Source organism: Petaurus breviceps, unplaced genomic scaffold (assembly GCF_028583685.1).
Source record: "Petaurus breviceps papuanus isolate PSGF00001 unplaced genomic scaffold, PetGlider_PUasm1.0 90434, whole genome shotgun sequence".
Classification (NCBI taxonomy): domain Eukaryota; kingdom Metazoa; phylum Chordata; class Mammalia; order Diprotodontia; family Petauridae; genus Petaurus; species Petaurus breviceps.
The window spans coordinates 2,005,361-2,022,451 of NW_027187251.1; the positions used below are offsets into that span (position 1 = coordinate 2,005,361).

Consider the following 17,091-nt stretch of genomic DNA (forward strand, 5'->3'; position numbering starts at 1 on the left):
TCCTACTCCCCGATTGTGGTATCTGTATTCCTAAATGTTACTATTACACTACTGACCAATAAGGAAAGTAATTTTCAATCTGATGGGAAGAGTAAAGAAGATCCTGGGACCTGGAGGGGTGGTGCCAGTACTTATTGAGGGGTTCAATCACAAATTATATCGTGTTAGGATGGTGAGAATCATCTTATCCCCATTATTTTATAGAAAGGGACACTGGAACCCAAGGAGGTGAATTGTTTTGGTCAGTGCCACACAGGCAAGAAATGGCTGACAACCTCAAACCTTTTTACTCCATGTAATATCATCAAAACAATAAAATAGGGATAATTATAATATAGTGCCATGAATTCACTGTATTGAGGTGGGGAGCATGGAGTGGGTAGGGGAAGCATTTTAGCTATATTGCATTCCTCTACCTAGCTTTGATAGCAGAATTTCCATCTCCAGGAAATAACAATGACACTGTATACACGTGTCTCTGTGTGTGGGTGTATGTGGGGAGGAACAGCATGAGTGTATATGTGACAGTTTAATGTATGTATATGTGACAGTTTAATATGTTCAATAAACTGCAATATATCTTGGTGCTCTGACCTGCTGTTATAGTTGAGGGACCTGAGTCACTTGAAAGACTTTAAGAATAGAAACTCAAGAGAGCCTTGGGCACTAGGAAGGTCTTTGTCCCCTAATCTTTTGTCCCAAACTGCAAACCACACATTATTTACCTTAGAAGAGATGCTGGCTAACTTTTGCATGACCCCAAATAAAACTGAGACTGCAATCAATCAATAAACATTTATTAAGTGCCTGCTTATGTGCCAAGCACTGTGCTAAGTGTTGATCTGCTTACCTCCTGGGGTTTGATAATCTCCTTGTCTACAGGGCAGAAGGACACGGCATTTAATTCTCTAGAATAAAAAAAAAAAGCTAATAGTATTTACCTTCCTAATAGGTAAATGCTCATATCCCAAACACATAAGCATTTTCCCAAACTGCCCCACTTCTAGCCCTAAAGAATGCAACAATTTGGTCCCCAGAGTCCAAAAAGAGAAAATCTACCAAAATATTTTGATTCAGTTCAAGAAGAGAATTGGTAACAGGAAGCTAACCTCTTCTTTGCTTACAAAAGCTAATTTAGGTTACAAGCCATCCTTATCATAGTTTTATACTTTGAGTACAGAAAGGAGAATTCTGGGGAGCAAGCACTTTTATCCCTTAATATACTCCATTCCTGGCCAACCCTCAATATACATTTGCACTTTGTATACTAAAGGTTAAACTGTATTTTAAGAGACAAAAAATATATACAAATCCACTCATAAATACAAAAAATACTTAGGTCCCCATAGAAGTGCCCCCAAAAAGTATACTAGAAAACTCTCCCTTTTTGTTTCAGAAAACTCTGAATGCTGGTGAATACCTATGACTGATGTTTGCATGCAAGAAATACCGTCCTGATTATATCTGGCTCCTTGACTCACTCAACTCATGTCATACACCTTCTCCTTACCTCAACGACAGGATACAGTTCTCACAGAATCGATGTCCACAGCCAGTCTGATGTGGGTTGTGAAGGACGGAGTGGCATGATGCACATTTATAACGCTCTTCTAATTGTTCCACAAATTGGTATTCCAGGTTGGGTTCGAAGTCCAAGGATATGTAGTTACTGGAATTCTGAGGGAGGAAGCTGCTGGAGGCACTCCCCTGTTCTTCAGAGGTTGAGGATGCCATGCTGGGAGAGGAAAAACGCCTAGATATCAACACCAAAAGAAATCAAGTCATTTTTTCAATTTTTTTTTATAATTATGTATTTGCCCTTTCTCATTAGGGTCTCTTTGTACATCAAACTTCAAAAATCATGAGGCTAGGGAGCACTAATAACCTTAATGAGGACAGCAGCCATTACTTAAATAAACGAACCATGAGATAAAGACTAGAATTATCACCTTCAGCAGCAGGAAACATGGTAGGTCGCACATGAAAGAGCATTGTCACTGGTCACGTGTGGGGCCCTTTTCCTCAGCTATTACATCTACACTGAACACTCCAGCTTTAAAAGCCAGTCTGCAAGAAGAGTCAGAAACGTAAACTCACTGAAGAGAGAGCTGAGCTTTCCAAGTTATCCAACTTTGAAGATACTAGTTCTGTTCAACTCTTCCTTGAAGAAATAACAGCTTGGGGAGGAATCACTAGCCCAAAGTGAATATTAAAAAGGTGTGGACCATCTGACCGATGCTTCTGCTCCCTGTAGGTAGGCACAGCAGTTATTAAAAGTTTTTTAAAATATGTTTAGTGTTTTATTTTTCCCCAGTTACATATAAAAACAATTCTTAACGTTCTTTTCTAAAACTTTGAGTTTCAAATTCTCTCCCTTCCCCCCTCAGAAGGCAAGCAATTCAATATAGGCCATATGTCATGCTTCCATATTAGTCATGTTGTGGAAGAAAACACAGACCAAAAACAAAAAACCCTCAAGAAAAACAAAGAAAGTTATACAAAAGTATGCTTCAATCTGTATTCAGATACCATCAATTCTTTCTCTGGGGATGGATAGCATTTTTCATCGTATGTCCTTCAGAGTTGCCTGGGATTTGTATTGCTGAGAATAGCCAAGTCATTCACAGCTGATCATCATGTAATATTTCTGTTACTCTGGACATAGCATATTTCACTTTGCATCAGCTCTCACAAGTCTTTCTCAGTTTCTCTGAGAGCATCCTGCTCATCATTTCCCACAGCACAATAGTATTCCATCATAATCACATACCACAATTTGTTCAGTCATTCCCCAACTGATGAAATTGCCCTCATTTTCCAATTCTTTGCCATCAGAAAAGAGCTGCTATAATGATTTTTGTACATATATGTCCTTTTTGCAGTTATTACAAGTTTTACAGCAAATTCTTCTACCAGAGTTCCAGATGCTTCTGACTAAGTTACCAACAACTAGCCAGAGAATTGTTAAATCTGCAAAGTTTTATTGAAGATGATGTGGAATGAAAGCATTGTCAACATAATAAAATCTTAATAAAATTTTAAAAAATTCTTAGCTCTGAAGATGAATAGTAGTGTTGGGGATGGGGGAGAGGGAGAAACATACTACTTATGGACTGTTATGCTAAAATTTAGCAAAGTTAATTTTAATTTTGTGTAGGTTGGTTTGCTTAGATTTTATTTATTTGTCCTAGTGGAAAGGGTATTTTAATTATTTTTCAATAGGCTATATGAATTATTTCAATATCACTAATTTTATCATTAAAATACGTGGTTGTAATTTCACAGAACATGAAACTATACCATATTAAAATACTAAAAGCAATAAAATGAATTCTATGTATCATGTATGTATGTGGAGGGTTTTTTTAAAAAAGAAATGCACCTGAACTGGTTATTGGCTATCACCAATATAGAATAATAATAATAAGCAGTTATATAGTGCTTTGTATTTAATTTAATCCTTACAGCAACCTTGTGAGATAAGTGCTATTTTTGTCTCAAATTTACAGATGAGGAAACTGAGGCTGGAAGATTAAATGACTTGCCCCAAATCACACAACCAGTAAATGACTAAGGCAGCATTTGAATTCAGGTCTTCCTTCAAGTCCAGCATGTAAACAGGCAGACTTAAGGTAAAACATAGTATCTCATAATATTCTATCAAAGAAATAATCAGATGTATTATAAGGGGGTGATTTACAGAAATAGATCATACGTTGGTTTGTACATTGGTTTAATGATTTTATCTGTCATCTAGGATTCTAATTAGTTTTGTTGTTTTTGTTCACTTGTGTCTGACTCTTTAATGACCCCATGGACCATAGCATGCCAGGCCCTTCTGTCTTCCACTATCTCTCAAAGTCTGTCCAAGTTTGTGTTCATTGTTTCCATTATGCTATCTATCCATCTCATTCTCTGCCATCCTATTTTTCTTTTTCTTTCAATTTTTCCTAATATCAAGGTCTTTTCCAATGAGTCCCATCTTCTCATTATGTAGCCAAAGCATTTAAGTTTCAGTATTTGACCTTCCAGTGAATAGCCTGAATTAATTTTTTAAAATATTGACTAATTTGACCAACTTGCTGTCCAAGGTACTCTCAAAAGTTGTCCAGTACCACAACAATACCATTAAGGAACAGTCCAACTCTCACATTTACTGGAAAAACTATAGCTTTGACAATATGGACTTTTGTCAACAAGGTGATGTTTCTGCTTTTTATTATGCTGCCCAGATTTGCCATAGTTTTCCTTCCAAAGAGCAAGAGTCTTTTAATTTCGTGTCTGCAGTGATCTTTGCTGCTTCCATTTCTTTTCCCTCTAACTGCCAGGAAGTGATGGGACCAGTTGATAAGATCTTAGTTTTTTGATATTAAGCTTTACTTCAGCTTTTACACTTCTCTTCCACTCTCATCAAGAGGCTTCTTAATTCCTCTTTACTTTCTGCCGTCAGAGTGGTATTATCTGCATATCTGAGACTGTTGATATTTCTCCTGATGACCTTAATTCCAGTTTTTGATTCATCCAGCCTGGCATTTTGCATGATATAATGCATGATAATGCAAGTTAAATCAATAAAGTGACAACATAGAGCCTTGTTGTACTCCTTTTCCTCCTTTAGTTAAAACCTATTATTATCATCATAGTCGTACAACTTGACCACGTAATGCTTTTAAAAAGTATATATAACTCATTTGAACAAACGTTGTTGGACTATTCTCTTCCCCTTAGCACAATATAAAATGTGAATTGAGGTGAAAGGAATCATGGTTTCCACCTCTGCCTTTTCCTCACACACACAAATATATCCCCCTCACACACCTATTCCATGAACAGTTATGCTAATTCACAATACAAAGACATGCATATACAAGCATATATTGTCTACTCGATTATCTTTCTAACCATGAGGAATGGACACAAATAAATGTGAAAATATGCATGAATGAATGTGCACATTAAATAGCTATCTATTTACATGTCTTACCCCGTGTACACTGTAAACTCCATAAGGGTAGGGACCATATATAAACAGTATTTGACACAGTCTCGACCTCTTCCTCCACAGGAATAAGGAAGAATATGTGTATGCATGTATACATATATATGTATGTGTGTATATGGACATGCATGTGTATATGTACACATAGATACACAAGTGTGTATGTATGGGGTCAGGTCAGTCAATATGCATTTATTAGGCACCTGATACATATAGGGATTCAAAGAAAGACAAAATACAGTCCCTTCAGTACAGCCATCATGCCCCTTCTCTCTTCTCTTCTCCAAGTTAGACACCTTTATTTCCTTCAAATGATTCTCATTTGGCCTGCCCCGGAGGCCTTTTATCACGCCGGTCACCTGATTTTTCATGCTTTAACTTAGCAATATCCTTCCTAAAATGTGGCACCCAAAACAAAACACACATATACAAATGGGCTATGACTGGGCTAGGTTACAGTGGTACCATCACCTCCCTAGGTTCAAATACTTTGTCTCTCTTAATGCACCTAAGATTATATTGACATTTTTGGCTGCTGAATCAGTGACCTGGAGAAAGGAGGTCTATTTCCAAATCCCAGCTGTCACTTTCTAGTTATGGTATCCAGGCAAGGCAGCTATCCTCCCTCTGAAAATGAGTATAGAAATATGTTCACTCCCTACCTTACAGAATTGTTGTTAGGGGAGCGTTTTGTAAACCTTCAAGCATTTTATAACAGCAAGTTATTATTATTACTCTTGGTCAGGGGTTCTTACCCAGGGATCTGCGAACTTATTTTTAAAAATCTTTTTGATAGCTGTATTTCAATATAATTTGTTTCCTCTGTAATATTATATCTTTTATGCATTTAAAAGCATTATTCTGAAAAAGGGTCCACAGACCTTACCAGACACCCAGAGTGGACCATGACATACACAAAATGTTAAAACTCATAATCTAACTAGATAATCCACAACAAAAATAATACAGAATAGAAAGGTGAATCTTACTGAATAAAATGGGCATTTTGGTACCATGGAAAAAGCAGTGGATTTGGATTCCTAGGAACTGGGTTAAAATCCCACCCCTGAAATTTACCTGCTGTGATCTCTGGCAAGTCACAACATTATGGGCTCTAATTATCTTTTTGGTTAAAAGAGGAGATTGGTCTAAGTCCCTTCCTAAGGTTTAAGGTCCCTTCCAACTCTAAATCTGTGATCTTATTAAATTTATTACATCATGAGAGGACAGCTCCCCTCCTTTGCAGAAATGGCGTTTCCACGGGTGTAAAATATTGCATATAATGTCAGATTTTTTCATTGTATTAAGTGGTTTTGCCAAATTGTTTTTCTTGCTTCCTCTTTTTCTTAAAAAAAATGTTATAAGGGATAGCTCTTTGATGGAGCAGTGAGGGAAGATGTACAGAGAGAAATCTAGGCAATGTAAAAACAAAAGAATCATAATCTATTTTTTAAAAAAGGAACAAAATTTATGTTAGGTACTTGAGGGATACAAGGACAATATAACCCAATGCAAATTAACATACTCAAAGCCTTGCCTTGGCATGTTTCATTGGCAGTTTCAAGGAATTCTCTTAGAATTGTACTAGCTACAAAAGGCCTGCCCCTTGTATCATGGCCTCTCCTAAGAATCCACACCCAAAAGTAGCTGACGTGTGCTTTGGATTTATGTATTCAATAACAGATTAGCACCTGAGAAGCCTCCCTGCCTAGGGAAGGGAGAGTTTGTGGGTAAGAATTGGACATTGTGGTTTTTCAAAAAGACAAACCTGGAAATCCCCTACAAACCAGTTCGATCAAGAACATCCCTACAAGAGTGTTCCCATGAAACTGGAACGAGAAGACTGCTTCACCTTCACCCTCCCTTCAGCTGCTGGGACATACGGATCACTCAACAATCATCAAATGCCTACTAAGTGCCTGGTACTAAATTAGGTGCTGGGAAAGCCTCTAGCACCTGCTAGGAATATGTGGCTGCTGGTATTTATATAGTAACTCTTTATTGAACTGCTACCAAATATATACCCACGTGCAACCAATTACTCTAATATTTAACCAATCTATAAATACCCAACCATATATACTTTTAAGACTTTAAGCACCTAATATACTATAACACTGCTCTAGGCACTGGGGAAGATAGAAAATTATTAGGGAATGATTTCTTTTTAACCTCATGGAGCTTACAATGGTACTATGAAGGGACTAATAATCAGATCTATGTTCTTTCAATACAACATTCAGAACACATGTGACATGAGTTGCCATGAACAATTAGAAATTTACAACAGGGGATGAGGGAAATGGTGAGGGGGTTTAGAACTATTCTTTCAGACAAAAGAGAGGTAGGATCCCATGGATTCAAATTCTATAGTGGGAAACCAGCCCAGGAGAAGGAAGCTTTGAAGAATGAAATTCTGAAACACAAAGAGAAATGACCATTATGAGAAGGAAAAAGAAGGGGTGGGGTGAGGACAGGATGTCTAAAAATCATGAATACACAGAGAACTTACAGACCATATATATTTTTAAATAATAGGTAAAAAATGAAATAAAAAAGGTTAGATAAAAGAGAATGAATACAATAGCATGGTACTATTCTTTAAGATTATTATAAATACCCAAATCAACTACAAAGTACACATGAAGGAACTACCTGCATACAGAGAAAGAACTGACAAATAGAAGTATATACAGAATGGTGTACACACACAAACACACACACCCCTCTAAAGGTAGCCATTTCAAGGGATGGGGGGGGGAAGGAAAAAAATTACATGATAACTTTATCATATATTTAAAAGGAAAAGCAAGTAGTACAAAGTAGATTTTCAGTTTCATGTATAATCATCCTTTTTTCTATTTTACTATGATATGGAAACGCTTGTTTTATTTCTTAAGTTCAGAATAAAATAAACTTTTAAAAAATAAAGAGGACAGTCATGGTTAAAAAAAAAAAGAATAGTGGCAAGAGTATAAAAACTCAGAATGAGCTTTGGTTGGGGAAGAAAATGAATATAAAGAAAAGAGAAGTGTCCAAGACAAGACAGGACCCGTGGTGGATGGCGTGATGGTCTTCACCAGCAGAGAAAGACAGAGCTACTCAATCCTTCCTTTGCTTCCATTTTCTACAGAAAGGAGAATGACCTTTGGACTTTAAAAATCAGAACAAAATAACTAATAAGCTGAAACCCAAAATAAGTAGGGGGATAAGAAAGTACCTAGCTGCACTCCATGATTTTGAGGCATTTGGCTTAAATCTGCTAAGGGTACTGTAAGAATTGTTGTATTATCCTTGCTGAGCTACTGTCAGCAGTCTTTGAAAGATTACAGAGGAGAGTTACCACAAGACTGGAGAAAGGTAAAACTCTCAATTTTCAGAAAAGGGAAGAAAACAATCTGGAAACAACAGGCAAATGAGCTTAACTTTCATTTCTGTCCAAATTCCAGGATATATCAATAAAAGTATGGTTAACAAATACCTAGAAAAATTGGCAATAAATGTAAAGAGTCACCATGGCTTCATGAAGAACTTATTTTGTTGTTGTTGTTGTAGTAGTGGTAGTAGTAGTGGTAGTAGTAGTGATAGTAGTAGTAGTAGTAGTAGTAGTAGTAGTAGTAGTAGTAGTAGTAGTAATAGAGAGTTACTAGGACTGTTGAATCAAATGAATGTTTTAGATAAACATCTCTAGATTTTGACTTTTACAGCAAGGAAAAGATAGGGAGTTGTTGTAGATAGTACATTTAGGTGGAATAATAACTGGTTATACCCAAAGAAAAGTGAAGTCTTTAATGTTTTGATCAGTTTGGAAGGATGTCACTATTAGAATCCTCCAGGAATCCCTTCATGGCCCTGGGTTACTTAACATTTTTATTAGTGATTTGGATTAAGCCATAGACCGAATGTTTACCAAATTTTCAGATGACACAAAAGTAGGAAAGATTAACAGACTATCTTAAATAACAGAATGAGGATCTCCAAAGATCATTACAGTCTAAGGATGGTGGACTGAATCTACTAAGATGAGATCTCATGAAAAGCCTTACACTTAGGCTCAAAAAAATCAACCTCACAAGCACAAGATACAAGAGACCTAGCCAGAGATGTGAAAAAAAAATCTGAGATTTTTAAGTGGACCACAAAAGCTAAAGTGAACTTGAGATACATTAAAAGAGTCATTGCATCCAGGACTAGGGCCGCAATAGTCTTGCTGCATAGTCCCTTGTCAATAGTCCCTTGTCAAATCTCATCTGGAGTGCTGTGCTCAGCCTTAGGTGCTAAATTTTACCAAGGAACTGATAAGCTACCAGAACTAGGAGAAATGAATGGAAATTAGATATGAAGATTTATATTCAATGAAGCCTAAGTGTTTGGAATTTTCTGTACCTATCTACAAGGAAAAATGAATTGTACATTGTTAGGTCTCAAAAAGAATCTGCTTTCTTCATATGATGTACTCTTTAGCTCAGTGGCACTGGCCTCCTGACTGTTTCATGAACAAGATATTCCGTCTCTTGGCTCTGGGAATTGTCCCTTGTGCCTAGAATGCCCCCTCCCCCCCCACTCCAACTATTGATCTGCCTCGTTTCCTTTAAGTCTCAACTTAAAATCGTACCTTCTTTAGGAAGCTTTCTCCAACCCCTCTTAATTCTAGTACCTTCCTTTATTTATTTCCTATTTACTCTGTATATAGCTCAATTTGTATATATTTGTTTGCATATTCTCTCCCCAATTAGATTTTAAGCTTCTTGAGGGCAGGGAATATCTTTTACCTCTTTTGTGTGTCCCCAGCACAGTGTCTGACACATAGTACTTAATAAGTATTACTGATTAATTGATTGATTTCCAGCTCTTTAATTATTTTTGTCAGTCTCTTTTGTAACTCTCTCTGCATTTTCTCTATATCCCTCTTAAAACAAAAAAAAAAATGAAACCAAAAAACGACACTCTATTGGGTAAAAATAATAACAACTCATAGTATATGGAGAGCTTTAAGGCTAAAAAAATACATCTCTCTTATAAACTTGTCATATCAGTAGTATAAGTATTATCATTTATACAAGTAATTATCATTATCATTGTCATGATAAATATCACCACAACATTTTAAAAATGAGATGACTGATGCTTAGAAAGGTTAAGTTACCTTTGGTGTCATGTAGTGAATAAGCAATGGGGCTTGGACTCCAACTCATATCTTTTGATTGTGAATTCAGTGTTCTTTTTATTATATCATGCTGTTTCTTACATGTCATACTTAGGATTATAGATTTATAGAAAAGGCCTTTGAGGTCATCTGGCCCAGTCCAATTATTTTATTAATGAGCAAAGTAAGGCCCAGACAAAGTAATTTGCCCAGTGTCACAAGGAAAATAAAAACTTGAGCCAAAATTTGAACTTGGTTTCTCTGACTCTAAATCACAATTTTTTTCTACTATATCTCACTAAAAACATTCTATTTACAGATTTTAGTGTTATTATTTTAAAAAATTATATAACTTACAAATGCTTACTCATGTTCAAGGTTATTTGGATCTTTAACTCTCTCCCCTCACCAAACTTATGCTTAATTAGTTCCATCTGACATCTATACCCATTTATTCATCTCTCTTGCCATCATTCATTCATACAGACAGTGGACATTTATTATGTGCAGATACCAGCATTACATGCTATACAGGAGAACTAAAGAAAAGGACGCTTCACAAACTAGTTGTAGAGCATATTCATTCATCAAACAAATGGAGTAAAATTACAATTAAACCCTGGCCTCACCAGCAAGAAGGGAAGACATAGTACTGCCTGTGTACTATGATAAAAAAGACACTGAATTCCTCATTCCTGCACTATCTGAAAATTTTCATTTCCCTTTGACAAGTTACTTGAAATTAAACCAATCAAAGATTGCTTTTGAAATGCAAATACATCCTAAGAGGGTTAAGGGGAAGCTGTGAGTTATTCACAATTTACTATGAATTTTAACACATGCCAGACACTGATACAGAGTGCTGGAGAAGTCTGAGAAAGATGACACGGTGGGAAAAGAGGTAGAAAGAGGGCAGCGACTATCATAGGGGCCTCCAAGGTCATCTAATCTGACACATTCCTGAACATCTGAAATCCCTTCTACAATACTCCTCAACTATGGTCATTAGGCATCTGCTTCAAGCCCTCTGGTGAAAAGGAAACCATTACTCCTAGAGGCAATCATCGGCTCAGAAACTTCTACCCAGTGCTTCCAATTCTTCTTGCTTGGGAGAAGCAAAATAGGGTTCATTTATCACCTCTTTCGTGGGACAGCTAGTTGGCATAGTGGCTAATATCTAAGGTGGGATTTAAACTCAGGTCTTCAAGTGCTGTACTTGGAGTGAGAAGGTCTGAGTTCAGATTCTGCTTCAGATACTTAGTAGCTGTGTGACCCTGGGCAATTCACTTAACCCCTGCCTGCCTCTGTTTCCTTATCTGTAAAATGGGGATAATAAGAGCACCTACCTCTCAGAGTTGTGAGGATCAGATGTAAACATGTAAAGAGATTTTCAAACATCAAACTATTATATAAATGTTAGCTGTTACTATTATTAGCAATTATATGAAAAGTCCTCTGACAGTTGAACACAACTAGCAGGTCTCCTTAGATCTCGTCTTTTGGCTAAATAACATTGATTTCTTCTGATTCACTGGCAAAGAGGAGGGCAATATCTTTACTGTGGGCAGTCTGACTAGTACCTAGTGAACTCTCTCTGCTGGGGCCCTTGGAAAGAAATGGCTAGGCACCATGGGGATGAAATTTCCCACAGAGCTCCAGCCTCTCTTCTCTCCTCAAGCAAAGTCCAGCTGGCCATCTGTTTCAACCCATTAAACTAGAGCTCCCTTCCCATAATAGCCTCTGGTGGACTCCAGATCATCTAGTATATTAATGGACATTTCCATGTGTTTACGAGTCGTCCCTCAATGACATTTGTAACAGCCAAAATTATCAGTCTCTCCACATCAATCAGAACTAATGACTTGAGATACTGGCTTGTTCCAAGCTGGTAATACTGACTCTAGACCAGATCACTTCCTGCCTTTTCTTAGTGCTAATGAGAATGCAAGGCAGTAATCATTACTTCACTCATTTAACAAAGACTTATTAAGTACTTACTCTTGTGCAATGAAATGTGCTAAAGAGCTGGGGGAGATTTAAGGATAAACAAGGCTCAATTCAACCTCCTTTTATATTCACAGCTTTAACCAGAATAGGACACCAAATTAATGATTTCCTTCATAATGAAATCCTTCAACTTCTTTCCCATACTGCACCCTAAATTGAAAGATTACCCACCCAAGCAAATATAGTAATGGGAGGAAATACAGTCTCTTCCCACCCCTGGGTTCAAATTCCAACTGTCACTTACTACCAGTATAATCTTAGCCAACTTCTCCAGTTCTCAGTTTTCCTCATCTATAAAAAAAGGAGGTCGAGACCCAGAGAGGTTAAGTGTTTGTCCAAGGTCAAACAGGTAATAAGGTAGAGCAGATGAACCTAGATCCCTGACTCTTAAATCCAGCCCACTTCCTACCAATACCACATTCTTTCCTGGTTGGTTCTCTCCACATTCTCTTCAATTGAGCACAATCTTATGGTCTGAAAAAAGGAACCCCTCAAGACAAAGGAAGTCAACCTAACAACTGTCATCACTACACAATCAGACCACTGAAATCTGAAGCATCTCCAGTGGTCCTGGAACCCAAGCCAAGGCCAGATGAAATGGCCTCCTTTCTTTTCATCTGCCTTGATTTCAAATACTCTATGTCTAAGGGCAGAAGAATCTGTAGTCTTTTGATCTGTCATGAAAACCAGAATTTGGGGATTTCAAATAGGTGAAGAGAAAACAACCCTATGGCCAGAAAGAACTTCATGACAAATCAGCAAACTGATGGCTAATTGCTCTAAGTCAGAATGAGTGTGGCTACTCACTGTACTCTCTCTGATCCCGTTATCTACTCATGGGGAGGATAGGACCTCTCCCATTTGTCTAACTGGTTAACGCTGTGGACTTATAAGTAACTTCTAAGGACTTCTAAGCTCCTCATCCTGGTTCAGTTCTACCCTGTGTTCTTTTTTTTTTTTTTTTTTAAAGCAATTGGGGTTAAGTAACTTGCTCAAGGTTACATGGCCAGGTGTTTCTGGGTGGGTGCTAAGTGTCTGAGCCCGGGATTTGATCTCCAGGTCTTCTCAACAATGGAGCTGGTGCTCTTACTCGCTGTGCTACCTGGCCGCCCCTCTACCCTGTGTTCTATCAGTCACTGCTCCAGAATATCCTCTTTGATACTAAACTACAACAGTTAATCCATGGTTCAGAAAATTCTAGACTCCTGGTGACGAAGCTGGAAGCTTTAATATTTGGAGGACTGGGAGAGATATGAATCCAAAAAGAATGTATGAGTCTTTCTGGCGATTCCAAGGTGCATCAGTTCATTCTGTGAAGAAGAAAAATGGCAAACTCTCACTTTGCCACAACTCCTGAACCCTTCACATAATACAATCTGAGAGAAAGGCCCCTCCTACTGATTTGAAATCTTTCTGATCTGGTGAGAAAGGCATGTCTTGGTTTTTACAAACGTAAATCTAAAGAGGTCATACGACATCTAGCCTAGGATCAAATGGAAGATAACATTTCAGACACAGGCTAGATAATAATACAAATGCTGTATACCATCATCTGAACTTCTCATGTTTCAACAGTTAACAGATCACCTTCTAGAGCAAAGAGAGAAATAATATACACCTTGACAACACACATATCTCTTGCAGAAACCACATACATAATACATATAGAACTCTATGAACACCATTTGCATGCCAAACTTAAAAAAGGCCAGTTTAGTCAACATCAGTCAATCTACAAGCATTTATTATATATTGTGCTAAGTACCAGGGACACAAAGAAAGGCAAAAACACAGAAGAGTTGAAGTTCTTTGAGCAGTAGATGGAACCTCTAAAGGTGGAGGATGTCTTGACATAAATATATTCTCTGATTATCATAAACCTGAACCAGTTAGTGGGATTGTTCGATTGCTGCATCATAGGATAATGAGACTTACCATTATCATCCTTCCCACTACCATTTCCCATTTCAAATCCTGAGAATTTACAATGGCCAGACATAAGTTACAGGATTTTAAGGTTCTTTGCCCCAGTGGAACAGTAACCACACTGCTATTCCCAGGATGGCTGCTAGCACAGGTTCTTAGATCTGCTTTACTAAGGAAAGATTCAAGGGTCAACAATCTCTCTCTCTCTCTTTTTGGAGGGGGTAAGGCAAGGCAATTAGGGCTAAGTGATTTGCCCAAGGTCACACAGCTAGTAAGTGTGTCAAGTGTCTGATGCTGGATTTGAACTCAGGTCCTCCTGATTCCAGGGCTGGTGATCTACTCACTGTGCCACCTAGCTGCCCCAACAATCTTTTTTAATTACATTCACAAGTTCAAAGGAGAAATCAGCATCCTGAACTTCAGAGAAAATATAAGCAGAGAAATAAAGATAGGGCTTCTAACTGTCTGAGAAATTAGCACACGTCAATGGATCCAATTGTTTGACCAAGGCAATACATACATAATTACCATAAAGAGAAGCCCTAACATCTGGGTTTTGAAAAGCTCCTTAATGGCTACCCAGAGTCTCATCTGGTCAAATCACAAGAACACTCTTCCAATGAGTGAGCCCCAAAGCAAAATGCTAACCTCAGAGTATATATATCCTTTTTAGAGTCAGCAGGCATCACAACCCTCAGTGACTCAGAGCCTAATTAGAAAGTAACAAAAGGAGTGAAAGCCTTCCTATGAGGAAGCCTCCCCTAAGCAAGCTTCCCTAAATGAGTTCCATGTGAGGCCTATTAATGGGCAGGAAAATCTTATATCCCATTAACATTACACCCAGCTATTCTCCTGATCTACTCTGATCCACACTACCCTCAAGACACAGTAGAAATAGTTACCTCCGACAATGGTACATAAAATGACTATACTTCATGATCGGTCACATTTTATCCCTGTGCATTCTTCTCCCAGAAACTGTCCACAGTGAAACAGAACTATATGTCCTGGGACTCATGTCATTAAGGTATGGTAACACCACCTCAAAAAAAAAATGCAACATCCAGGAGTGGTCCAGGATGACCTGTGCAATCTCAAGCACACAAGTCAGTCCAAAAACTCAAAAACATCTCCATCCCTTTGAGTTAAACCACATTTGATTTCTGGTTCCACTGTTTCTGGGCAATGGAACTCTTGGGCTGATTGGTGTTTTATCAGAGAGATCTAATTTTAGAGGCTTTGAATGGAGAGCCAACTCTTTCATCAGGGCAATCTTAAGATCCAAGAACTTTGCAACTACCCTGATAATCCCAAATAAAAGAATTCATCCAGTGACTCTTGCAGCAAGATACCATCATGCAGACTTGCTTTTTCACTCTATTGGAGGACCCAAACTCTCCCATTGAGTGAGAATCCACCACTGACACTACAACACATATGCTGCCCTGTTATGTGTTTCCTAGAAGGGATGAGTAGAAGTACCACATGAGCTTTACATGAGGTGACAGTGGGGGTTATGAGAAAACTTTCATGAAAAAGAATGTTAAAAATGTTTATACATGTTTATACATGCGGGGGGGGGAATTAAATTATGAAAACTTAAAAAAAAGAAAGCCAAAAAAACCTTTTCATCTAATCACCAAGGATTTTCAATATCCTGGGGTCTGGCACAACATACTTCATTTTGTTCAATTGTATATGGCCTACATCTAGACTAAGGACACAAATTCAAAGCCAAAAGCTACTTCAGCAAAACTAAAGCAAGAAATCTCTCTTCCTGGTGAGTCTCATAATTTATTACTGACTTATCTCCTTCTAATAGTCGAGACATTATGATGGTGTTGGTGACTGAACATTTTTAAGGTGTCCCATTTTCTCTTCCATGATGGACTTCTCAATATCAGAAGGGTGGCATACATAATTTTTTCCCTTTGGGAAATGTTCCAGCATCATTTTCTATCTACCCATTTTATCTCCAAATACAGACAACAGTTCATCTGCTAATGATAGTCCATCGTTTCTTCCACATTACAAATCAAGATTTATCTTATACTCTATTTACCTTTAAACCAACAGTTAGATGGAAATAACAAACTATACAGTAAATTAGTACCAACATTGGTACATTGAGGCAGTTAGATGGCACAGTGGATAGAGTGCTGGGCCTTGAGTCTGGAAAACATGAGTTGACCTTCAACACTTACTAACTGTGTGACCCTGGGCAAGTCACTTAATCCTATATGCTTCCGTTTCCTCCTCTGGGAAATGAACTGGAGAAGTCAATGGCAAACCAATATAGAATCTTTGGCAAGAAAACCCCAAATGTGGTCACAAAGTCAGACCCAACTGAAATGACTGAACAACAAAAACTGGTACATTAATTACCATAAAGATAATGGGCTCTCTTATTTGTTACTACTGATTCTGACTTGGTTATTCCATTTACACCTAAACCAGAATGAACCATGATCTTCACATTTCACACTAATTTCTTTCCCTCCCTCACAGTTCACACAACATTTAGGAAGTCAACTCCTACTGGAAGAGCTGAAAACCCCCAGTCAGATTCACAAACTGCCCTAGAGGCTGTCATGGTGGTATATAAATGTACCACTGTCCACAGACACTCAGAAAACCCCTTTAAGTTGGTAACCAAAATTAGTTCTCAATACAAAACCTCAGACCAGCAGACCAGAACAGGTCCTTTCCAATTGCACAGGTATCAAGTCTAATGACCTTTCAACTTAAGTTCCTCAGAATGACACAAATCCAAACAGTCTTTTAATTAGTCAATCAGCAAGTATTTATTACTTGCTTATTTACTTATCACTGGTCATTGTCCCAGAAGACCCAAAAAGAACATATATTCATTCTCTCTTCCCATATTCTGTCTATTGGTGGCCATTATCAAATGTGTTTAAGTAAAGTGTTTTATAAACTATAAAGCACTATATAAATGTGAGCTATTATTACTATTAAGAGAAGTTCATGATCAAGGAAATACTAGACTTAA

The 17,091-nt window shown here is 37.7% G+C and overlaps 1 protein-coding gene across 7 annotated transcripts in view; it reads right to left on the bottom strand.

Moving 5' to 3' along the window:
• Nucleotides 1-17,091, bottom strand: part of TRAF5 (TNF receptor associated factor 5) — a 58,955-nt gene that overhangs the window by 23,141 nt on the left and 18,723 nt on the right. For 3 of the 7 annotated variants that reach the window (XM_069108770.1, XM_069108766.1, XM_069108769.1), the window contains exons 2-3: nt 1,511-1,753; nt 851-908 (exon numbers count right to left, since the gene is read on the bottom strand). In XM_069108770.1, coding sequence (XP_068964871.1) covers nt 851-908; nt 1,511-1,734 — 282 coding nt within the window. In that variant the 5' untranslated portion in view covers nt 1,735-1,753. Of the gene's footprint in view, nt 1-850; nt 909-1,510; nt 1,754-2,097; nt 2,249-17,091 lie in introns of all 7 variants that reach the window. The other 4 variants (XM_069108765.1, XM_069108771.1, XM_069108768.1 and 1 more) reach the window with 3 other exon arrangements.